Raw genomic sequence first — 25125 nt, 5'->3', positions numbered from 1 at the left:
GGGCTGGGGGTGCTTGAGCACCTGCCCTTTTTTCTCCTTGCCCTAAAGTGCCCTTTTGGTCCAATTTTTTTTTTTTTTTTTTTTAAAGTTAATTTCCCAAGCCCTCCTCTGATATGTACTAAAATTATTATTTTTTGTTGTTGTTGTTTTTATTTAAAGAAAAAACAACATAATAAGCCCTTCGGGTCACCTTGTTACCTTTGACCTTTTGTCCGTGACGCATGACGCAGCTGCCTCCCGCTCAGTCAGTGAGACTGCGCAGTAGCTTACTGCGGAGCTCAACGTGGAGGAGGAAGGAAGGAAAAGTAAGGAAAAACTGTTCTTATCTATCGATTCAGTATTTTGTCATACAGACATTAGGCTGTTGTTGTTGTCCTATTAGCTAGCTGTTAGCTAACGAGTTTGGTAGCAAAGCAAGATAACTAAAAAGCTTCTTCCCTGTATCGCTAATGATAGCGGTCATTCTTCATTATTGCTGATGGGGCCACATCAACGATCCAAAACCGATCATCTCTCTATAATGAATATATGTCCGATTATCTAATTTCCTTTGCTGCATAATGTATATTTATTGCATTTATTCTGGCATTAGGTTAATGTATCTTGAAGGGGAATAGAATTTACAAAACTGCTTGAATTATAATGATTTATTTTTTTTAAACAAAAAGTTTTATTTTATTTTTTTTAATTAAATAACTACATTTTGTCTTGTTAACTTAAAAAGTTCTTTGCAAAACAAACTTTTATTTGCACACATCAGAATTCTTTTGTTGCAATTTTCGGCCCTGCCCACGACGTCATGTGAGAAGCAAGCAAAACTTTGAATCACAAACAAAAACTTACAATAGCAAGAAAAGATTTATGACATGAGCAAATAAGTTTGTTCACAAATAATTTTTCTCACTTTGAGACATAAATCTCTGATTTTAATTTAAAAAAAAATTTTAAGCAAAACTTTTGTTTAAAAATTGTTTCAATTCAAAATGTATTGATCACAATTGTATTTTATTTAATTGAGGTTATTATTATATTTTTAATAGTGTAATTCTGTAAAGACAAAATATGTAAATCGGAGCTAAACCATCAGCTCTGATTTACATATTTTGCTAAATTGCGGGTTTGATTATTGCAATACTTTCCTATAACAAAATAGACCTGCAGAAAGAAATTACTAATAAAATATCTAACATATGCATAGTGTTATGCTCCATATAGAGTTTTTCCTTAGCTTATATTGTATGTCTCACAATTTTGTAATTTATCATTTTTATTAAGCTCTGAAAGCTGTGTGGTTTTGTTAATAGTCTTTCCTAGAATGCGGTTAGATGTGCCCTTTTTTTTTTTGAGCACCTGCCCTTTCAGTGGTCTCTGCACGGGCCTGAAGGTGGTGTTCCTATAGAACAAAAATAGTCAACATAATTCACTGATCCCATACATAACACCGGAAATCTACAATAAGACTGAAATTATGAATAAAATAAAATGCAAAATATGTTCTTCCTTTGACACCTAAGAAATGTCCAATTTAATCAAGAATCACAGATTCAGGCTTGACAGGGAAACATTTTCTATGAAATACATATCCACTGACAATGGATTGTTACAGTAACATTTTATTTAGCTTCAGAAGAGCATACATGCCCTGCAAGTGAAAATGTTTGACAGTCCCATTGCTTACAGCCCTGTGAGCCTCACCAGACCTTCTTTGGCTTTCACCTGCAACCCATGGAGAGATATCATGGAGACAGATAACCCTCAGAGCAGATTTCACTGTTTTGCATTTTCCTCATATTTCATTCAACGGGTCAATTAATTTCTTCTCAAAACACCGTATCTGCTCAATTATAATAATTATAAGCAATTAGATTCTCCACTGAGGGTTGACTGTCTTTTTAAAATTTGTTTCGGGTCAGATTAAACAATGAGCTTGACATTTGCAGAAGTGTACTTATTGGTTTTCTGGAGGAAAGTTAGATCTGAAAATGAATGCTCCTCTTCTGCAAAATGTTTTTAATTAAATATGAAGCCACAGCAAACAAATTACAGGACTTTAGCATAAAGATTGCAAACAAATAAGCTTTCTGAGCCTTCCAGGTGTTTAAATTATGGCAGCCCCAAGAACTAAACCCAGTAGTTTCTGAGAAATTACAGCACAAGCATAAAATTATTGTTATTCACTCAGAGCTCCTTCAACTGTTTTCAAATTTTAAGTGACTCTCAAAAGTGTACACACCACTGTTAAGGTGCTGAGATCTTATGATATAAAAAGGTTCAATCAAAAAACAAACGAAACAAAACACACTGCATGTTGCTGCCATGTCTCACTGTGATTACAATGTTTTTTGAGTAAACATAAATTATATTTTTGTTGTTTTTCCCCCAAACATACCTTTTTAACTCAAATATTTCCATGTGATTTTATCAGACCGTAGCAAATTATTCTATGAGGATTGGAGAGATTTTATACTTTCTGTCTTCCAAACCTACTTCTGAGTCCTAGCTTAAAGAATACAGGAGATTGGTGTCATCTGTAGAACAGAACCAGAACTCGTTGTAAAGTCCATAAAGCTCCTTAAGTATTCGCCTCTTAGCAGCTTTCCCAACCAGTTTCAGTCTTCTCTTTCAGTCAGTTCTTTTAATATCAATATTGTTTTCAATGTCCGGATTGACTGTGACATGGGATACAAATAACACGTCCTTGGAGACAAACTTTATTTCAGGTTTATTAGGTTTGAACTCAAATTAAAAAGTATTTCAGCAAAGTTAGTTTTTATGTGAACACTTACATAATCCAGGTTACTAGTGCTTGATTGTTTTTGCTAAACATTTTATTATTCAATTGAATTATGCAACATAAGTATCACATAACGTGCTACAAATTTTTAAACAATTTATCATATTATTTGCAATTTTAACCAGAGTGTGTACACTTTCGAGAATCTCTGTATACTTTCAATATTTTAATCTAGCCAAGCAGCATTTGTGCAGATTTCGAGTATTGTTTGCTTTTTTTTGTTTGTTTTCAAGCTGAACACAAAAACTAGTAATTGTAGGAAGTTTTGGCAGAAGGATTTTGTTCCCTCTGAACAGCTCTCCTGGTATGTTGCCAGTCTTCATGCCAAGTGCACCAAGCAGCTGGCCATAGTTCTACAATCAATCTTATATTCTGGCTCTCCACCAGAAAACAAATGTGCACATTTCTTGAAATATCCATCTGTTCTTTACGCTGTTCTTTAATTTTGCTTTTCACAGTTTCTTTTTATTTCTCTGTGTTTGTATGTGTGAGGTCTTTATGTTTTCCTGTCTCACCTCTTCCTCCCCTCGCTCTGTGTTTTCTGCTTGTTGTAAGTACTTCCACTTTAGCTCGTAGTACTCTAAATGCTGTAAGGCTTCCTGATAGCCCTCCTGAGTCTAGTCTGACAGAGCTCTGTTCCAAAAATAGTGCCTCCTTTGTAAACAGCAGAGCAATTAGGTGTTTGGATGGTTAAAACGTCTGCTACCTATCAGCCTCCACTCCATCATTTAGATGCATCTCACATGATCACCAAGGCATCAGGTGAACCTGCTCATTCTTATCCTCTCTAATTACAACTCACTTGACTCTTTCAAAGCCTCCAGGTGATCAATTACTCCGTCTGTGCACTGACGCCGAAAATATTGTAAACTCAGCGAGGAGTGGTGATTGCAGCCTTTGTTATGATGGCGTTGCATTAGGCTATCAATGTGAGTGCTTAGTTTTGATTGACATTTATTAACTGGTGAGAGTGTAATTTCTGAAGTGATCCATTACCCACATGTTAAATTACTGCAGCACGTTTATTTTGTTTTTGCAGAACAAATATACAATTTAGAGGTCAATTGGAAGGCAAGAAAAATTACTAGAGATCTTCTTTAAGATCACTCTAAATGTGCTAACCAAATGTACCCCTTCACTAAGTAAAATACTTATTGTCTAAGTGTTAGAGGCACCGTCCTGTTGTGCAGCTGTTGTCGTGTGGTTTGTTTTTACTCCAAAGGTCCCGTAATAAAGTCAGCGTTCAGTCTGTACTCGTCTCTGTGGCTCTCCGTCCAGGTCAGCAGGTGTGGATTTGTAGCATGCTGAGTAATATGTATTCTTTTCTTACAGGGAGTCATTGGTGGTAAACATTAGATTAAAGCATTGCAGGTGTGTGAGATTACAGACATAAGTGCTGTGTGCTCTCATCACCTGCATGTGCAGCCTTAAAAACCTAGAATGATGCATCAGCATAATTACGAAGCCGTGCGGCCCACTTCAACCAGCCAGCAGGTCAATCATCGCCATAGCTTTGCGTGGTGAAACTGGCCCATTTCTCTTTATTTACGAGTAAATCCCTGAGAACTGTGGAGCTTGGAAAATCATAAGTTTCCCATATGTTCCCACAGAAGAGTCGCGGAAAAACGTACTAAAACTTATTTTCTGCTTGCAATTGTTTACAGAAAACAAAATATCAACTACTTTTTTAAATGCTTCTAGTTTTAAAGTACTGTGATGGTAAAAAAGGTAAGTACGCCTGCTTTCAGTTTTAATTTTCTACATTTGAGACACCAAAATCATCTTAAAATCAAGTAAATGTAACCACTTTAAAACAACTGAACCATGCTATTGGTTGTCTTTCAAGAACTAAGTAAAGCGTTAAGGGGATATTGCTTGCCTATTCTTGGTTTCGATAGTTTTTGGGTGTTTTTTTTAAATGAAAGAACTTATTTGAAAACTATCGTTTATTTTATTTATTTTTACACAGATTATTTACTCAGATATTAAAAATCATGTGACCATCTGAAAATTTTAGAAGGATCGTCACATGAAGTAAAAATGGAAGAAATATGTAAGAATTGGGGATACTTTTTTATTGCATCAGCACAGATCTTTATAAAATGGCTGCTTCTGCCCTTAAATCTGAGAAGGATTGTATGAACAAATTGGAGTTAAAAAATGATCACAGAAAATTTGCAAATTTGCAACCTTATAGGAACCAGATTTTACAACAAATTCACCAAGGTTTTAGACCACATATTGTTCTGAAAACTATTACAAGTTTTAAGTTATATCCGATATTCTACAGATCTCAGTTACCATAGTAAATATTTGTGGTACAGTTTGTGCAAAAAAAAAAAACTGTATGATTTTATAGTTTTAAAAAAGTACAGGAAGAAAGTAAAGGAAGTTGTTTCTAACATCGTGCAACTAAGTAACAGTTTTGTGTTCCTTTAGACACCTGACACCAAAGTGGAGCCATTAACTAGTTTTTGCACTGGGTGAAGACTGTAGTAAGCATTTTAGGCAACACACTTCATACCAGTTTACAAGCTGATAACAAAACACAAGTTATTTTCTGCTTGCTTTGTAGCAAGGCGCCTTGAATTCCATCCGTCGACTATAAACACCTCAGTTTCCTAGAGTAATTCAGAGTAAAATGTGAAGCCATCCGACAGCTCATGCTGGGCCACAAAACTGGGTCATACTTCAGCATTACGATTCCAGAAACAGCAGCAAGACTATAGCTGCTACTGGAGATGAAAATCACCTACATGTCAAAATGAATAAGGCAAACCAATGATAAACTGTGGACCAAAACTTTTCTTTTGAATGAGAGAGACTGACTATGAGACAAAAAAAAAGAAAAGAAAAAAAAAGATGATTTCTTCAGGTGATTGCTGCTAAATGATCCCGAGGTTTGTTTTAGGTTTTCAGGTTCCATTTCTGTACTTTGGGTTAGTGTTTGTTAGGTGGAACATGTTTTGAGTCGTCTGTGGTTGTGTTTGCCTGATTTTAAGATCTGGGAATAAGCTGATGATTTTTATAAAGTCCTGCTACATAAGACATTGACATTGAAAGAAGATTTACCTACCTTTTTACCAGAACTAAAAGATAAAATTTGAGTCTCATGAAATTTACTCCTACCACTTCAACTAACTTAACTGAAAACTCTTTTACTCTCCGGCCTTGTACGTTTGTGCGTCTGTCTCTCGTCAATCCTCTCTTGATCCTTTCTTCTCGTCCAACCGTGTCTGTTTGTCCGTGGTCCCACATCGTATCTTCCAGTGGGGCTGTGGATAAGGGTGGGCAGGGCGGAGCTGGACCCTCACCAGGGGCCAGTGACAGCGGGGGTGGCGCTTGCTCCAGTACAGGAGCTGTGCCAAGTCGCAGCGACAGCATTCGGAGCATGGTGACGGGGGGCAGCAAGGCCGGGCGCTGGCAGACCGTCCAGAGCCACATGCATACCGGAGCCCTGCGGTTTAGCAAGTGAGTGGCACATGGTGACATGGGGTACGCATGAGGGGCTACAGTGGGCACAACAGGAGCATGGTTTGGATGTCACAGACATGAGTTTGCAAAAGTAGCATGAGTGGAACACTTGCATGTGCTCTCAAAGATTAAGGTAAAGCTACGTTTACATGACAAGTCGGCTCTGACTGATCTCCAGATTGAAAAAAAGAGTATCAAGAGTATCGAATAAAATAAATACTACCTGAAGGTTTGAGAAACTGAATGTCTGTTCATTTGCGGTCATCTAAGCTCTGACTGATCAAACCAAAGTGAGAATTTGCATTTTAACTACGACGAGAGGTCATATTTTCAATGTAGGCTTTGGTAAAATTGGTAAAACAATGCTTTATTTTCTTTAGAAGCATACCCTACAAACACTGGATATGCACTGATATGTTTGTTTTAGCTTGTATCAACATGCCTTTGCTTTGTGTACATTATCATCTGTGTCAGTTTTGGGCCTTTACTGTGTTGAGAGCCTGAGCTGACAATGCCTCATACATGGTGGTGCTATTGCAGCTAGAATTAGCACCAGAAACCACAGCAGTAATATTTAAAAAAAAAAAACAGTGTACTTGTAATCAATGCTTTATGCATGTTATATTTGGAAAAGTCTATTTCTGACCACATCTTATGCAGATGTGGACCAAGGGATGAAAAAACTTCCAGCTCTAATTTTAATCAACCCTGAAAACCGCGTTTCAAAATCAGTTGATGACTTTTTATGCACAATGTTTCTGTCTTTTCAGTCTCATTTATACTTTATATAGACACATTGCAATGTTTTCTTCTTTCTACCATCACAACCAAATCCTCCCTGGGAAGTAATATGCAATATGTAATCACTGTGCTGTTTTAAGAGATATTTGTTACTCATACATTTTTAGAATGTACTCCAGTTTGCATATGATATTTATGAGTTAGTTGTCCCATTTACAAAAGATAATTATTTCCACAGGAATTTAAATATCAAATTTTAAGATCAAATGTCTATACAAATATTAATATACATATAATTTAGTTTAATTATTCACTCAACATAAATTATCTTATTTATTAGTTACATTTTGAAGTTACCAATAAGCAACATATGTGGATGACTATTACTTTTAATACATTTGTAATTATAAGTTGTTTAGACTTTGATTGCTTTTTTGTTTTGTTTTGGGGGTTTTTTAAGAAAAGTCTGCCCAGGACGCAATGCATGGATTTGCATTACTTCCTAACATTTCTCTGTTTCGTTGCCTAGTTTGCACATAAGGCTTGTTTGAGAATGATGCAGCAGCTTCTTGGTTCTTTAGAAAAGGGTGATCATGTCCACAGGAAATGCCATTTTGCTAAAACAATGCACCCACATAAAGTAATCATAGTTACTTTAATTGTTTTCTCTTCTTTTTTTTTTACATTTCTTTAACAAACACAATATTAAAAGTATTAAAAGTTTCTAGAAGGAGTTTTAAAAGCAGGTGAAGCCTTTCCTAGACTTTTTATGGCCAATAAGTGAAAGCACAAAAACACATGCATGTGCTCTTCTGTATGGGAGTGAAAATCCTTTCCGGTTGCATGGACCGAACCGCTATGCCTGCACTCACTGTGATAGTGTGGTATGAAAACCGTTACACATTTACTGCATGAATAGGTCGATAATCAATCTTTGTGTATATATCCTGATCTGTAAAGCAGAGCAAAATAAAGTGTATGACAAACAGGTGCAGCAGAGTTCACTGCAGAAGCTCCACATGTAAACCTCGCTTTCAGTTGTTATTGTGCAACTCTTCATTATAATACTCTGTCTCCTTGAGACAGTTGAATAGACAGATTAGAAACTGACTTTAGAGTTATTATTTCCCCCTTTACTGGACTGAAGACACTCCACACATAATGATTAAATCATGTGTAGCTGCATAACTCATCTGTTAAACAATCGAGATACACAGATGTAAAATAAAAACAAGCCTCACATGAACATCACTCACCAATTATGCAGTTAGCTTTCTCATCCCATGAAAGAAAGGACAAGCAATTGTTTCTGAATTTCTGGGCGTTGGATGTCTTCGCTTGACTCTTTTGTATATATAATAACAAAGCTCTCAACCTGTTTAAGTGAAGTGAACTTAACTTGTTTTAACTTGTGTGTGTACATTTTTGACAAGCTGTAAGATTGCATATCTGCATCTTAACTTGAATTTCATAAATGAAGTTGTGACGAGCCTTTTCCCACATCACTTGTCTTTTTGTTCTGTTTTCCTTTTTTGGTTTCTCTGTATTTCCATTTTTCCTCTTGGAATTGGTATCTATTTTTGGGCATTTACCTCTCCTCTCTCTGCCTCTCCTGCACTCTCTTTTCACACTTCTCTGTCAGGATTTTTATTTTTTTGTTTTTTGCAGTCTCGTTGTTTTTTCACCCTCCTCAATTTCTGATAATTACGAAATCATTCAAGGTTTATAGTCATCTTAATTGACTTTCAAGCAAGAAGAAATTTGAAAATAACCCTCTAAGTCACTAATGGGATTCAGCAGATCAAAAGAGCTCATTGCTTCGGGCTTCTGAATAAGTGGCTGTTGCCACATATATTATTCAAAAGATGACAAAAACATATGCCGCCTTAACAGATGAATAGACACAGGAAATCCCTATAAGGAAAGGAGTATCTGTTTTATTACCAATACCTTTTCCAAATGAGAAAAATCTGTGTCAGATTTGTGTCACTGGACAGACCTGCACAATTTATCAGGCCAGAGACTGGCTCCCAGATGTCTGGCCTAATGTCACCATCAATCCAGACAGATTTATTAATTTTTCATTATGTCACTTAAGATAACATGACTTTTGCACCTATAAGTATTTCAAAATGTTAAACTTGTCAGCTGATCTTTTTATTTATCATTCATTTTGATCATAGCATTTATTTGTTTTGGTTTGCGTACTTAAATACAGATGTACTATAATTATTCTTTTTTCCAAGTGTTGCTGTATTCTTAACTTTTGCGTTTCTCACATTTGAACACATTTGACACTGAAGAAAGCAACTTATTCTTTGGTAAAGCATGTCATTTATAAGAAATTGCTCTTAAATTATTCTAAATATTACATATTCTTAATTAAGTTGAGCAAACAAATCAATATTTTTGTTAGACTGGGTTTTACTTTTTTATACTTTATGCCTTTTTTTTTACATTATTTCTGTTAGAGAGGGGTTTTTTTTATTCTAGATTAACAACTACATTTCATCAATAACTCAATCCTTTTACTGATACTTAAATTGTAATACAACATGACTGCTCTCTATTTCATTTACAGTTGAAACCAGAAGTTGGTTTGCGATCCAAAATCAGACAAAGTCCAGCCATTCTAGAGCTCTAAATCTTTTCTTTATCAGTTCTTTGCACATTACACTACCATTTTCAAACTGACAAACATTCCAAACAAGAGGGAGCCACCCCTCTGATTCAAACCACCTGGCTTTTAAAGCATGGCCAGGACTAATTAAGGGGCGGAGACAACAATTACATTTCCAGGTAAACGAAAGAACAAACATTTGTGCTAAACAATATTCCTAAACAAATATTTACAGAATTACAACTAACAATTTAACAAAAACAAAAATAAGCTGGGACCAAACAAAAAATAAAACAAACATCTCTCCTTCTCAAACAATGGACCTTCCCAGTAAGGTAAATTGGAAACACCAGGTCCTAGGCATCACTGCTCATGGGCGCGCCTCCATGGCAACACATGACCTCAAAGGAAAGAGAGGATGATCAAAACAAAAAATTAAATAAAGCAACAATACAGGAAGCACAAAAAACAACAACACCTGTTGAGGGGGGTAAATCCCTCACACCATACAATAAAAAGACACAAACATATTTTTCTTACAGTCTGAAGTTGAATCAGATCAAATTTCTTTTGTTTTAAGTCAGTTAAAATCACCAAAATAATTTCTATTAGCTAAATTGCACAATATTGAGAGAAAGAATATGTAAGAAATGTAATCAAAGTCATCAGAAGTTTTCATACAGGATGATAACAACCACTTTAAGGGAAAAAACCCAGATGATGATGTCATGGCTTTGTTAACTTCTGATAAGTTAGCTGAGACATTTAAGATTTTGTTCTGCTATTTATTTATTTTCTTTATCCAGTAGCCTAAATTGCACAAGCAGAGGAATGAGCCAAAAATGTTATAGAAATATGTTAGTTCTCAGAATTGCTAACTTTAGGAGATTTGGAAAAGTAAACAGAAGTCTCAACCTCAGGTAGGAAACCTTTGTTCCACTGGCCACTTTGAACTGCTGCCAAGATGTTGGACCAGCTGTGTGATGTTGGACCAGCTGTGTGGTCCAACATCATAATGTGGTGTCACCTCTGTTGAGGGCATCATTTGGATCTCAGCAGGTCCAGTTCTGACTCCGTCATCTTTCTGATGCTACCAACAAGAAACATTGACACAATTAGTTACATCATTTTTATAATCTCAAAAGCACAGTATCCAAAATAGAAGGTTATTTTGTTTAATCTACTGTCAGAAAAAGAAAGTCCTTTCAACAGTACTTGTCAGACTATATAATCTGTTTATATCTATACATGCATAAAAATGTGAGGTCAGTGTTTTTTTTATAGGTATTTCTGAACGGTACATGTGCCATAAGAGGCTGTGACTGTTTGATGCTTTCAGACTAACCACACTGAGGTCTAATTTATCCATTACCTTCAGCTTGTGTGTGGGTCCATATAACTTTGCCATCTGCACCGATTTGAACACTTACAGCCAAACATCAGAAATTTCAGCAACAGCCTCAGTGTTTAAATAACTCTCTGTTTCAAACCAAGACTATAGTCACCACATAAAAAAAAAAAAACACGACCAGTTTTTGCTTTTGTTTTGGGGTTAAGAAATGCTATTTTATTTTATCATATTATATTATGTGCCAATGTAATAAGCCATTTATCAGTTTGTACTTCAATCCCATACACTCTGTTGCCATTTTTCTCCCAATTTTCTTCCATTTTGTATTTGTAAACACACTATTTTATGCTCAGGTTATGAACCTCCTACCTGTCTAACTTTTAAATACTTAACAAACTTAACTTGTTTTAGTAATTTGATGAATTTATAAATGAGCCATAAACAAAGCAGCATTCTGACATAAATTTCTTGAATTAAAAAAGACTTTAGATTACACCCCATTTCCATCAGCTGTGGCTCTAGTCTCATTTGAGCTACTTGATTCCAATAATTCATAGCTACTTATGACTCTTGATCAAAGCAAAGTAACTGTAAAATATGAGCCGATTTTCAAAGATCACTGTAAATATTAGCTGTCTACATGGGTACAAATTGTCTCAAGCATAGTCTGATGGGAGACGGCTCCTTACTAGACATGAAATGTCCACAGAGGTGATTGGTTTACAGATGTTTATGTCAATTGTACTGAAGGATGATATGCAAAATGTAAGTAGTTAGTTGCACATCATAGTTTAAACCTGAAAACTTAAAAATAATTAAAAAAAAAGATGTTATTAGCGATATTATTTAATTCAAACTGAATTAAATAAATACACAATACATGTGGATACATTCATCCACATGTATTAAGTTTTACTATTGGGTGCAAGTAAATAAATAACAATAAAAAAAGCCCCCGAGTTGAATTATAAAAATGTGTGTGTGCGTCCTTGTTTACATAAGAGCTCCTGCATTTACTAGATGCAGCTTTGCTTAGCACCTCTGGGTGCTTTTTCTCTGGTGCTCCATCGGGGTTAAGGCCGAGTTAATACCGAAGAGCTCCGCTAACACAGCTCCTGTCCAGGTCGTAAATCCTCCCTCAGAGCTTTAGCTAAAAACTGAGCTGTTTAGCACAGGCTTACAGTTATCAGGCATGGCTGTGATTGAGGGGAGTATAAGAAGAGTAGCAGCATTACACGAGTATAACAGAAAGAGACCAATAATTAGAGAACAGAATTAAAGAGCAGTGATTGAAGGCGGTGGGGAGATGGAGTGATGAGAGGGCTGAGGGTGGGGAAAAGATGAATGGACAGGGGAGAGATGAAGAACTGCTGAGTTTTGGAGCGCAAAGGTAAAAAGGAGGAGTGGGAGGAGTGGAAAAGGACCTTAGAGAAAGACGGATGGAAGCAAAAGTCATCAAGTCAAGAAGGTAGAAGTAGGTCAAAGCTAATTAGAGAGAGCGATAACGTCCAGCCACAGTTTTTGCTGCAGATGGAAGCTCCAGCTAAGTGATAGTGATACTTCAGTTTAACTCGGGTTAAATTTTGCAGGGGTTTGTTTTGACACAATTTTAATGGAAAGAAAATTGAGTGTTTACATTGCATGCTTTTCCACTGACACACACACATGCACTTTTATGCAGCCTAAGCTCGAACGTTGAAGCATCAGTCTTTATCTAGGCACCACACATAACAGCAACTTTTCTGTTGTTCTGTTTCTATTTTCTACGTTTTTGCTCTTTTTCCTTACTAACATTTTTTTTTTATATCAGCAATCACATGCTCCCATTTGTTGAGCTTTTTTTTTTGCACCTTTCAATCCATGTTGTGTCTAATTCTAAGCTCTGCCCTCTTGTGTCCATCTGCTTCCTTCCTGCTCACATCGTTCCGCTCAGTTTCGGGGATGCTTCCCTCTCGTCTGCCTCCACTCTGGAGCACATCCCGTCATCGGCTGTCGCGCGTCCCCGGCCTCTTGTCCGCCAGCAGAGCCTCCAACAGCCCCTCACCCACCAGCCCCCTCCGGGTCCCAATGACCCCCCGGTCACCTCACAGAGCCTGGGTCAGTTGCACACAGGCCCAGGCGGCGGGGGCCACCGTGGGGGCCCGCGGGGGGTCCGGGGGAGTCCGGCTGGAGCTTCCAGGTATAGAGGGACAGGGGCTGGCCGATCACGGTCAAATCCAGGGAGCTGGGACCACATGATGGAGCAGATTCGCCACAGAGGTCTGGACGTCAAGTCATTCCTGTAAGTGTCATGAAGTTCTCTACTGATTTAAAACTTTTATTTGTACTTATTCATTTGTTAATTTGATGTTTAACTAATCAAACAATTAAGTAGAATGTGGCATTGAAGAAAACCTAAACATATTGCTTTATGAATGTTAGAAATTAATGTAAGTGTTGCTTCATAATTTATAGGATAAATATAAGAAATTAAGCTTTTCCAAGCAAGTGTGTGATAATTTATAATAAAAAAACAAGACAAGATAAACCAAACCTGTCATACATCTTTTAATCATGTACTGTCATTCTCACATCATACATCTTACTAATACATTAATTATATTATATTATTTAGTGCAGAGTAAGAGAATGTGTGTAACTCTGTGTAGGTAATAGATCAGATACGATGCACTTTAAGTAGACTCAGTGATTTCAAGTATATCAGTAAAAATAAGTTTGATGTCAGTGTTGGAAATGCTGAGATGGATTTTGTGTTGGTGTTTTAAGTTTTACATTAAGCTTGTATTTCCCTGAGTTTTTGTTTGCTTAAAGATTGCACTATTCAGTGTTTTTATAAATCATAGTAAATCATTTTCTCTGCAGCACTCTGTAGCTAGTCCCTGCACACACATCTCACAGCTGACTGCACACAGAGCACAAAGGATGGCTTCTTTATAGAAAAATAGCTTGTGCCTTATGCTCCAGTTTACTTTGGTTGAAAACATTTATTTTATTTTTTGTATGTTTAACTGTTTTATTGGTATATTTACAAGTAAAAAAATAAGGTCTGTTCATCTAGGCTCACTTTTTGTAAACATACTCATGATGAGCTCAGAAACTGACACAAAAAACCTGATATAATGAAGTCAGGAAAAAACTGACATTGACAACATGTAATCATATAATTGCATGTAATGTCAGATCCAGGAGATAAATGACTATGCAGCATCTTAGATTTAACTTACAACATTCAGTGTTTGTAGAAATGCAACTATATCAAACCAAAGGAAGGAGTATGTGTAATATTTAAATAAGCACTCTTGTACTTTATGGTGACATATGTATTTTTATGCCAAAAGTTCTAACCCTAAAACTGTATATGTATCCCAGCTTTGAAATGCTACAGATACATAGATGAACTGGCACTCAATATTTCAATATATGAGGCATATTGCGTTGTAAGATCCCTAAATAGCATTGCAGTATTTTTTCTTAGACTACAGAAATTTCAGTTAGTAACTTTATAATCCCTTTGAGGCTGTATACCTTAGTCCACCACACAGTAAACATGGTGGGCTAAGGTATAGAGTGTGGTGTATACAGTGGACACTTTTCTATTTGTGGCTCAGTATTTACAGACTAACTTATTTATGGATGTTTAGAGAATATCTGATATATTTCAAAGAAAATGCAGCATGGGAAGGTGAAATACTTGGTGTTATGACTGGCTCAAGGTCATTGTTACTTGACAAATTCAAAGCAGCCAATCCAAAGGTCAGTGCTTTTCCTTTGCACTTATTGGCTGAACCTCCAAAATTGTAAATAATGAAAATTGAAGGCAGTAGCTGTTGTGGTAATGCTGCAAGATTTTCCACTGTTTGCATTAATGAATGTTAAGGTATATTTGGAGTGTGAACTACAAAAGTATATTAGCACATTTTAGCCATTTGCGAGTGGCTGCGGCTCCTTACCTCCACAAATATCACACATCCACTGTACCACTTATGCCTGCTGATGAATATTTAACACATACCAAGGATTATGTTGGAAGCACCTTGCCAAGTGCCTCGAGTTGTGCCAAGTTATGCCTACCCTATGTAATTTTCTTACCAGCTTAGAAGATTAAGAGTCAGAATTCCCCCTCTGCCTCTGATCCCCAATTAAAATATATTTTAACTCAAACCACCAATCTGACATCAAGCATATGTTTTAATCAAACAATATTCCATGCAATATCTGGTGAACAGGATAGATATTGGAATACAGAGGCCCCTGGTTTTTTGAGTTACAGAGTCCAGAGAGATCTTCTCTACTGCTTGACTTGAATGATAAATTACAGATGATGTGCTGTACCTCACCGGCCTCCCCTCTTGACCATAAACACACACTCTTGCACGCATCAATAACCAAACCTCTTCCCTTCTGAGCTTTTTGCTGGTTCTCTTATTAACATTGTCTCCAGGCTGAAAAACCATATTGAGGTTTCATTGCTTGCAATCTCTGTCTTTATGAATGTCAGTGGAGCAAATACATTATTTTTTGGCACCCGTGATGATTGGGGATACAGTATTATGCATTTGTCAACTTATGGTATGGACAACAAAAAACAGCAGCTTTCTTCCATTTGTATCTTGTGTCACCGCGCTTTTATTCCAGATCGATAGACCTGCTGTAGGTGGTAATGATTTCAGCATCCTTTGGTTGGGGTGCACGCTTCTTTTACTGTCATCTATACAAATTCAGTCAGCCCATCAAAGAGCATCGTGAGGGTTGTGTTTATGCGTTCCCAGTGGGCTACTGCCTCTTGAGTACTAATATGTTCCCTCTTGCTGTCAATATTTCTTCTACAAACAGCATTGAATTAAGGGCAGGAGTGCGCTACATGTGATATTTGCAGAGATGAGAGAAAGATCAGTGGGAAAATGAGCAGAAAACATCAAAAGACAACCAAATAACTTTCATTTTGTAGAAGCTTTTGATCCACCTTACTTTTTACGTACTTCTAAACTTTAGGCACACTTTCATGTCTCTATTGATGTTTGTTTAATCAGTGAAGGGCTTAATGTACTATTTGGGAGTTTTGTTTCCCGTCTTAAATTAATAATTTTTTCAACCAAGAACAATAAAACCTCAATCTCTTCAGTGATGTAAGAGTTCAGTATCAAACTTATATCACTTACTGCAGCTAGGAAAGTGAGATGGCAAGTATTGCATTAAAAGAAAAGTAAAGTGACTCTATGAAGTCATAGGGAGTATACAACTTTGGGAAGAGGATCTTTCCTAGCTGTCCATTTAAAAGGATTTTTGCGCCTGGACTCTCCTCCCAGTCTCACACTCTTTGCCACCTTGGAGGGAACTTCTTTCTTCAATCGAAAAGGAAGGGACTACTTTATTCAAGAAACCTTGTGTCCAAAGTAGTAATTTCAGAGTACTTTTTATGTACCAAGCATCTGTATTCCCAAGAAATAAGCCTTGGCCCTTGGCTTGTTTGAAATTCTGCAAAATCTTTGAATGATAGATTCCCCAACAGAGACATTGTTCCTCTTTCCATCACTGAACTGTTGCTGGTGCTATTCTTCTGAGGGAGAAGAACCACAGCTTCACCAATGCTACCTGCATGTGCCAGCCGAGTCAACGTCTGCCCCAGGACAGGAGAGCATCACCTGGAGTTAAAAGGAGAAGAACCTCCGCCCTGCATACGCAGCCCGGCAGAGCGGCTGCTGTATCTACTTTCCCTTTTTATTTATACCAGAGGCCACTGGCACTATTTTTCCCCTTTGCTGCCTCCCCCGTTCCAAGAGAAAGAATGAATTTCAGCTCCAGATGCTTGTTCTACCACAAACTGAGCAGCAGCTGCCTTTGTTTCCCCAGCCGACGCTGCAAAAACCCCTGTGCTGTTAGGTTTCCGTCATTCATTGGAGATTCCTTGCTTCATTAAGGATGACTAATGCAAGAGGTATGCCAGGGCAGAGATAAGTTAGCTTAAGAAAAACAATTTAAATATTGGTTTTGATTTTCTGTTTTGTTGTGTTTTATTGTGTTTTCCAGGATTTAAACTGCTTGGGAAAAAACAGGCCACGTATAGTATTAACAATGTTTTATACGGTTATTGACTGATAGTCATTCTCATCAAACGATGTGAGTTCACTGCATTTTACCAGAGCTTTTCTTTCCTCCCTTTCACTCTCCGACAACATGACGATTTTTTCTTTCTGCCTGAGGAAAGCTTATAGTGGTGATGTTAAATGTGATTCTTTCACCTTATTGGCTGAAACCAATTTTTAAAAAGTGTGTGAATAGCCAATAAACACCAGTATGTTAATCAGGTGTTCGTTCCGCCAGCTTTCGAAACAGCTCCGATTTATACTGTAAACAAGCTGAATTCAAATACAAAGTTTACCTTTTTAAAACTTCTGAAACTGCTATTTAAAGCATGGGGTTGTTTCTTCATAGCTTCAAGAAGTATATTACAAAAATCACTATTGCCTCTTAAATTGGTGTTTTTAATCGTTTTTCTCGGTTTCTTTTCTGGCGAAATGTTCCTGGATTTCTCATGGTGCGTCAGAGTTCTGAACAGCAGAATCTGGTGCTGCTAAGGGGAAAACCAGTATTGATGACCATTAAAGTTATAGTCATGCTTTTAGAAGTTTGCATTGAATGCACGCAAGCCAAGCAAGTGGTCTTACCTTTATACTTGACACGTATGTTGGTAATACCCCCTTGAAGAGGGAATGTGTACATTTGGTCCCAAAGTCCAGTTTATCAAAGCTTTCACAATCTGTATCATTATCTGAATCATTACTTTAAGACATGTCAATAGCCCCTTCAAAAAGTCTTGAGTATAACAACATAAGTTGCAAATTTCTGTATCTATAAAAGTTTTATTTGCTTTGTTTAAAGTAGTGTACACTCTGCAAATGTCAGAGGTCACTACATTGTCACTCGGTCGTATTATTATTCATGTTATATCATTGTTTATTTTTTATTAGTTTTTACTTTTTAGTATTATATATTAGTTTTGCTGTTCTTTCATTTTTTTATATATATAGTTTAGTTGAGTGTTACTAGCTATGGAAGTTAATTGATTAAAGTATTTTAATGGAAATGCGTACCGTAATTGATTTTGGTATTAAACTCATATAGAAGAGATGTTGTTTGTGTTTATTCCATATTTACATGTGCAGTGCTGCTCAAGACTACCAGTGTTGGACATATTCTTTTAACTATTATTTTTTTATATTTAAGCCTCATCAGGCAGGCATTCATGAACAATAACTGAGACTGAAAGCTATTTTTCTATTATTTCATAATAATCAAGTGGTAGCCTGACTTGGTATTTTAGATCTAAATTAATTTTATTAATTTTTGCCTTTGACATTTAGTAACAGTTTTTCATAGTCAAACTAAACCCATTCTTGCACAGAAGGAGAAAAAAGTTTTATCATCTCCTGTTATCTCAAATAAATCTAGAAATAACAACAAATATTGTACACACTCTAATCTCAGCATTAAGAGATCAAACAACCAAGGACTCAGTATGTGATAAATAAACTGGCACATTAACAATCAGTCCTTCCAGAGCAAGCTGCTCATCCTATTGTGACAGAATGCTGAGTGATCATAGGTTCCACGGCTCGACTCATTGTATAAAATGTGAGAATAAGACTTTTGTAGTGATTAATACGTTCTGTGGCTTTTAATAGCTCATTCCTACAGAGGTGTAAAATGAAAAATATCAAGCAATGTCCTGATCTTTTTAACTTGGTCTAAGCATATTTGCAAACATTAGAAATGGGAAAATTAAACTCAGAAATTTAAAGATGTGAGCAACTCTTTGCATAAATGATCCCATTGGGGATGGAAATTCATATTTCCTAATCATGTAATTTTGTCTGCCAGAGACTACAAAGACTATCCTAATACGTTATTGATTGATTTATCGACTGTTGTTCACATAATCTACTTTAGTTGTAAAATACATCTGAAGAAAACGTGATGGTTCTTAAAACTTGTTTTGCATAAGTAATGAAACGGCAAAACCTCATGCTTTCTAGATGTTACCGATTGCATGCAGATTTTTATAAGATGCATTGCAAAGGTGTGGTTGCAGTTTTTGCTAAGATGAAACACTGTAGTGTCCTCACATCGTTCTACCACCTCTCTCCCACTCTCTCTTTGTACACCAAATGAATGTGTGCTGGGTGTGTTTCCCATCACTGCCTGTCTGTGTGTTTTGCCCGGAATATGTGTGTGTCGCCGTTTGTCCACATATTCCACCTGTGTGTGGACTTGTGATCCCTTGTTTGTCTCTGTATGTGTGTGTCCAGTGAGGGGAAGATGGTTGTTCTGTCTCTAGCAATCGGGCTGGCTGAACAGGATGACTTTGCCAACCTCCCAGATCTTCAGGAAGCTCCGGCAAGCAAAGAAAATGAAACCACACCAGATAAAAGGTAATTACAGATGGAGGCACATGAATGTGAGCACAATATGTGAAGTAGACGGGAGTGTCATAAACGCCTCACACTGTGTAAAATCCTCAGTAGTTCAGCTTTCCAAGTTGTTCAAAATGGGACCTCTAGGTGTATTCTTTGAGTCCTGATAGTTTGAGATTGGACTTCAGTGGGTCAGGCTTGATGCTGTCTAGTTAAAATATCCCAATAAAAGTTGAAGTTGAATCCTGCAGTTCGAAGACTGAATGTTGAAGTTTTGTGTGTTCCTCGAGTTATTTCTGCAGAATGGCATGTTGCTCAGTCCTGTGGGACACTGGTGCATTTTACGGTCTTCATACCATGAGGGATGTGCTTATGGTAAATGCAAAGTAATTGTCATTTAGCTTAAGGTTTCAGTAAAGCTTTTTATATTATCTGTTAAAATTTTACAGCTGATTGATTTGTTTTGTGTGATTCCTGTTTTGTACTGTATGTATTCAGAGATTTGTATGGCTATTAGCCCCTCACTGATTAGGAAAATTAAAGTTTCACAAAAAAACAAAATAAAATGTAACTTAAACTCTCTAATAATACCTTAGCCTTATGTTTCCACCATGTCTCCATGGCCTCATAGAGATTTGTTTTTATTTTAATTATTCTGTGAAAAGTTGATGCTGTTTGAAAGTGTGATATAATTTTAAACTTTTCAAGCTTCATGTCATAGATGAAACTCCAAACACCCTTGTAGTGTAGTAAGCACTTAAATTAAAAAACTCCCTAAACTCGACTAATTCCCAGAAACAGGTAAACTTGACCACGTCATTCTCTAGCGTTAACTTATAACATTACATTTTCTGGATTTCTCTCCGTCGAATATGCTAGCTCTCTGTCATTTTGCCCTAAAAGCTTTGTGGGCTTTTAAATTTTTCCCACTTATTTTATGCCCAACTTGAAGTTTTCTCTCATTTTTATATTACATAATAGCACAATCTCCCACCAGTTGTTTCCTTTATTTGTTGTTGTTGCATTTTCACTCCCATATCCTCTGTGGTCCCCACCCAGAACTTTGAAAGTCTGCTTGACTGCAGCTCTTTGCTGCTCCTTTGATGTTTGAATCGCAGACACAGGAGCAGGGCACCCTCATTATTTAGAAGTAAGATTCTCTGCATGAAACGCTCGTCTAAAAATATGCTAAGTTCTCTCATCTACCAGTGATCTCGCAGCAGCAGTCACAGACTAACGCAGTCTCCCAGCTGGTGAACAAAGGACTGCACAGGCTTCTCTCTTATCGCATCAGTGTTTGAGGGATAAAGTACTTACCGTACTGCCTTCACTCTGCTGGGCTCAGGACAGCAGGGCATAGTTCAGGAAAAGCATCTATAAATTCCAGCGTAGGTGTTTTTATGTGATGTTATTGTTTTTTTCCCATTAAATATCTCAGCTGCGCAAAGTTTTATCAAAACATTCCTTCAGTACATCAAACCATGCTGTTATAACTAGGTTATCTGTGAACTTTTGGTGGATGAAGACTAGAAGCTTGCCTTGGCAAGGAATGCAATATAATTCTTTTTTTTTTTTTTTTTTTGGGTGGGGCGGGGGTTGCAAAAATGATTTAAAAACAGTGTTGTAAACAAATGATGACCACCACTGTCTAGCCTGTGGGGTTGTCAGGTGCCTCATTCTGATCACAGCCCAGCCACCTCGCCTCCACCCAGAGGGCTCATGTGGGCCAAGTTGTCCACTGTTCTTCCTCATCTAATAACAGCTCTCTGTCATTATCATCTCTATCTGTCCTTCTCCTCCCTTTGTCTCTGTAGTTACTTTTCGAGCTGCATTTCTGTCTGCTGGTCTGCTCCTGGCTGTTGTCAGAAAGCCTTCAGCACGACTGAGCAAGATGCAATGGGATGATCCCGCCAAGATTATGTGTGACAAAACAAGAAGCTGTCAGACAGCTACACAGAGAGAAGATGAAGGAAAATCATTTGCTTCTAGTTTCTCTAGACGAATTATGCTTCAAGACAAAAATAGGCTCAAAACTGGAGCTTTGAGGCAAAACTTTTGCCATATATATCTTTCAGCTGGAAAACCTAAGAAATAGATAGCAGATAAATAAACTGATATGGTTTAAATATAAATAAGAAAAAAACAAGCTGGATATGGATGTGTTGCATGATGAAAGCTAAATTTAGATCTATTATAATTTGTAAACTTCTTGCTTCTTTGTGAACTCTGTGCAGAAAAGATATCTCACCATAACAACTGCGTCTTGGTTTTTTCTCCAGCTGGAAACTATGTCGATAAAAACTGTGAGCCTGAAACAAAACAGTAAATGTACGTGTGTGGGCTGTTCTAAGTTATAAGAGGTTAAAATCTCTGTGGATCTCAGATGAGCCACAGAATCTGTAATAAGTTTAGGAAGTTCATTATGAGTGATCTCTTTCACAGTGTGCTGACTCATTTCATCCCCTGTTAACATGAATATATTACTCTAACTTCATTGTCTTCTCAACATTACAGCTACAAAGCTAATTAGTGGTATGAAACAAATTAACGACTATTTCCCCTTGCTAAATAAGCTTACTCTGCTTTTTTTACACTGTTATGTGACTTATACATTAAGCCACATAACTGGAAATTATGCAAATTTTCATACTTTTTTGAAGCTATAATTTTAATCTTAACCTTGATTTGGTGACAAACCGGTATTTCTTCAAATGTAATTTCTGCATTTAACAGAGATTCCAATACACTTTGAGGTGATAGTGCCTCGCTTAATTTAATGCTACTAATATATTTTTAACATTTGTCAGAAATGCATTTATATAGTACATTATCACTTTTTCTTAATTACACCTCATTTATCAAAGGTTTTGCTTAACAATGCACCTAGTCTACTGTATTCAATAAGTGTAAAATCTTATTTAGCTTATGTACTTTTTAACATGCTGTTTTAATAGATAAGAACCTTGGTTTGGTTCTTGTTTTGTTTCTCGTTCTTCTTTCTGAGCTTCACTCCCTGAGTTACTTTAAAAATAAAATTACCGTTATGCCTTGTAGTGAGTTTTTTTTTTCTGTTGAGCTTTTCAAGTGTCAAAATAAATACACAGGTCGTACAAATCTATGAAGTCAGCATTGACTTTTATTTGCAGGAAGAGTTGTGTTGACACTGGTTTTCAGTGCTAAGCCTAGTGGGCAGATCCAAATGAGATAAAAACACAACCTCAGAAGTCAAAAGAGAAATTGGCACTTACAAGTTGTGCCATTTTGCAAAATATTCAGTAGACTCATTGCATTGACTGTTGTTTCACCAAAACCATGACTAATTGTCTCATTACAATGTTTAAGATAGAAAGATAATGTTGAGTTTTTTTATTGCATTGCTTTATTGACAGATCTTAGGCAGTTGTCAGGCTCAGATATTTTTTCTTGATCAAAACTAGGCTATTGGGTGTATCCTAAACATCGTCACACTTCTGTGGTCAGATGTTGACATTTATGGGATTGCAGGTGATGGCTTTTTTCAAAGAGCAGTTTAACCAAGAAGTTAGAATTTATTCAAGTTTCCATCTGAACTGAACAACAATGGCTTGTTCTTTTATAGAAAACAAATCATGTAGCTAACCTGTGCACAAATATGGTTAGCTTACCTGTAAGAGGAGATGTTTTCAAACTGTGTTTAATTTTGACACCTGCATCTGATGGGCTCTGGTTTTCCACTATTTGATTTATATCTAAGTTTTGGTGCGGAGTTGCTCAGCTGTGACTTGTCAGTGACTATTCCCCACTGGAGGAGTTGTTTTCCATTCTTCTTTTGCAAGATTCTCTGTAATGTAAAATCTAAAATGGTTGACATCTGGACTATGTCTTTGATCACACTTTGCCAAAGAAAAAAAAAATCATAAATATAACATGCAGAAGATCCTCTCTCCATCCTCTAACTCTGTTAATGGGTCCTCTAATCTGTGATGTGCAGTTTTACGTTAGGTAAGTCCATGTGAGTCACTGTAGTGGACTGGACAAAGCCGGACATAATCACCCACCTGCAGATAACGATGGTGGCTCGGAGGCTGTTTTTGTTATTATCGTCTGAGAAAGCTGCCTTTGCATGCCAGAGCTGCATCTTAATGAGCTCAGGGATGCACCACACACAGAGATGCAACGGGGAAATAAATATGAATAAACCCAAAAGAGTTCACGGGTCCCAGACAACCCACCTTTGAACAATGAGCTTGTAAAAGCTGTGAAGACATGTGATGCTTTTAAATATGAAACATTTCTGTATAGTTTGATTTTGTGTAAGCCAGTAATGTTTTATGTCCATGCAAAATTTCACTTGCAGTCATTTCAAACAGCCCATTCTGTTGCACCTTATCAACCTAAAGTCGCTAAGGAGCTGTAAATATGTTTCATCAAAGTTGAAATGAAATAAATATTGCACTTATATTGTATTGAATTGATATAATGTATGACTTCAGTACATTATATACATTATATCATGAAAATAAATATTAAAATTTTAAATTATTTTTCATTTAGATGCAGTCCTGTATTTCTCAGAATCTTGGACCATCAAGATTTTTTTTTTTTTTTTTTTTTTTTGCAAATAGGTCATATAGTGTTTTCTTTTACTTCTGGATCAAAATTTAAACTACCAAAATTTGGCTTGATACGTAGCAAATTAAGATTGAGTCAGAATTGCCCAATAAGGGCTGAACACAACCTGAATTTTTATTTTATTTTATTTTTTATTTTTGAAAATTATAAAAAGGATGAAATCAGTGCAATGTTATCCATCTTAATCGCCCTGAGAATTTCTGTATGGAGAAAATCTTAAAAATTTACAATCATGAGGCTCATATTTGCTCTTAGGCGGTCAGCAGCTGCTTAAGGTGTCTGAGCACAGAGCTACAGACAATAGAAATAAAATTTGTCCCTAAACATTTGTTTGATCTCTGTCTGATGTTTAGCTGCTTTAAAACGTCCTCACACATAGTAAATATTTATTTAAATTACTTAGCAGAAAAATAAAAAATAAAAAAACACCCTCCAGGTTATAATGATCTGCCAGTGTTGTGTTTGCTGCTGGCACTGTAGTCCAACATGGCCTGAAATTATAAATAGTCATTTGACAGTGAGTACTGACAGTGTGTGGGAGTTTATGTTTCCACACTGTCATTCAGTGGATCAACAGGAAAATGTTTTTACACAGAGATTAGAATAAACAAATTCAGACCAGTCCCTTCAGCTCCACATATATTTTAATGCTTTGATGTTATTTCATCTTAACTATAGTTTTATTTGACGATGGTGCGGAGTTGCACATTGTAACACAGTATGTTATAGATCAAGCAGGAAGTTGTCACCTTTTAATAGACGACATATTTGGAAAGTTGACTCGTTCCAAAGTTAGTCTTAGGCAGCAATCACAGAGAGTCTCACCATAATAACTCCCCGGGCTGCCCGCCATCAGTCCCTGTACTGCAGTCTTCAGAACCAGTGGTGGCCTGAGAGGGAAGATGATTGGAAGGAAAAAAAGAGATGTAGGTCAGCACAAAGGAGGATCTTTTGGAAAAAGAAAAACTGTCTAAAATTCAACTGCAGCTCATTCACAATTCCTTCTGCTGCTGCCTTGGTCACAGAGTTGATTTAAGGCAGGTCATGAAAGGGGTGGGGCTGAAGGTGACAGTGATCAGCTCTTGATGTCAGTAATCAAAAGTTATTGATTTTGTTTAGAATT

The 25125-nt window shown here is 36.7% G+C and overlaps 1 protein-coding gene across 4 annotated transcripts in view; it reads left to right on the top strand.

The window, feature by feature from the left end:
• LOC102235491 (synaptotagmin-7-like) overlaps positions 1-25125 on the top strand; it is a 103582-nt gene that overhangs the window by 59888 nt on the left and 18569 nt on the right. Inside the window, exons 5-7 of one of the 4 annotated variants that reach the window (XM_023332274.1) lie at positions 6065-6265; positions 12914-13261; positions 19287-19409. In XM_023332274.1, the coding sequence (XP_023188042.1) occupies positions 6065-6265; positions 12914-13261; positions 19287-19409 (672 nt within the window). Of the gene's footprint in view, positions 1-3286; positions 6266-12913; positions 13262-19286; positions 19410-25125 lie in introns of all 4 variants that reach the window. The other 3 variants (XM_023332277.1, XM_023332275.1, XM_023332276.1) reach the window with 3 other exon arrangements.

The sequence above is a fragment of the Xiphophorus maculatus genome, chromosome 4 (genome assembly GCF_002775205.1).
Source record: "Xiphophorus maculatus strain JP 163 A chromosome 4, X_maculatus-5.0-male, whole genome shotgun sequence".
In the NCBI taxonomy this organism is placed as follows: Eukaryota; Metazoa; Chordata; class Actinopteri; order Cyprinodontiformes; family Poeciliidae; genus Xiphophorus; species Xiphophorus maculatus.
The sequence above is the reverse complement of the archived record's forward strand: the minus strand, read 5'-3'. Positions and strand labels throughout refer to the sequence as shown.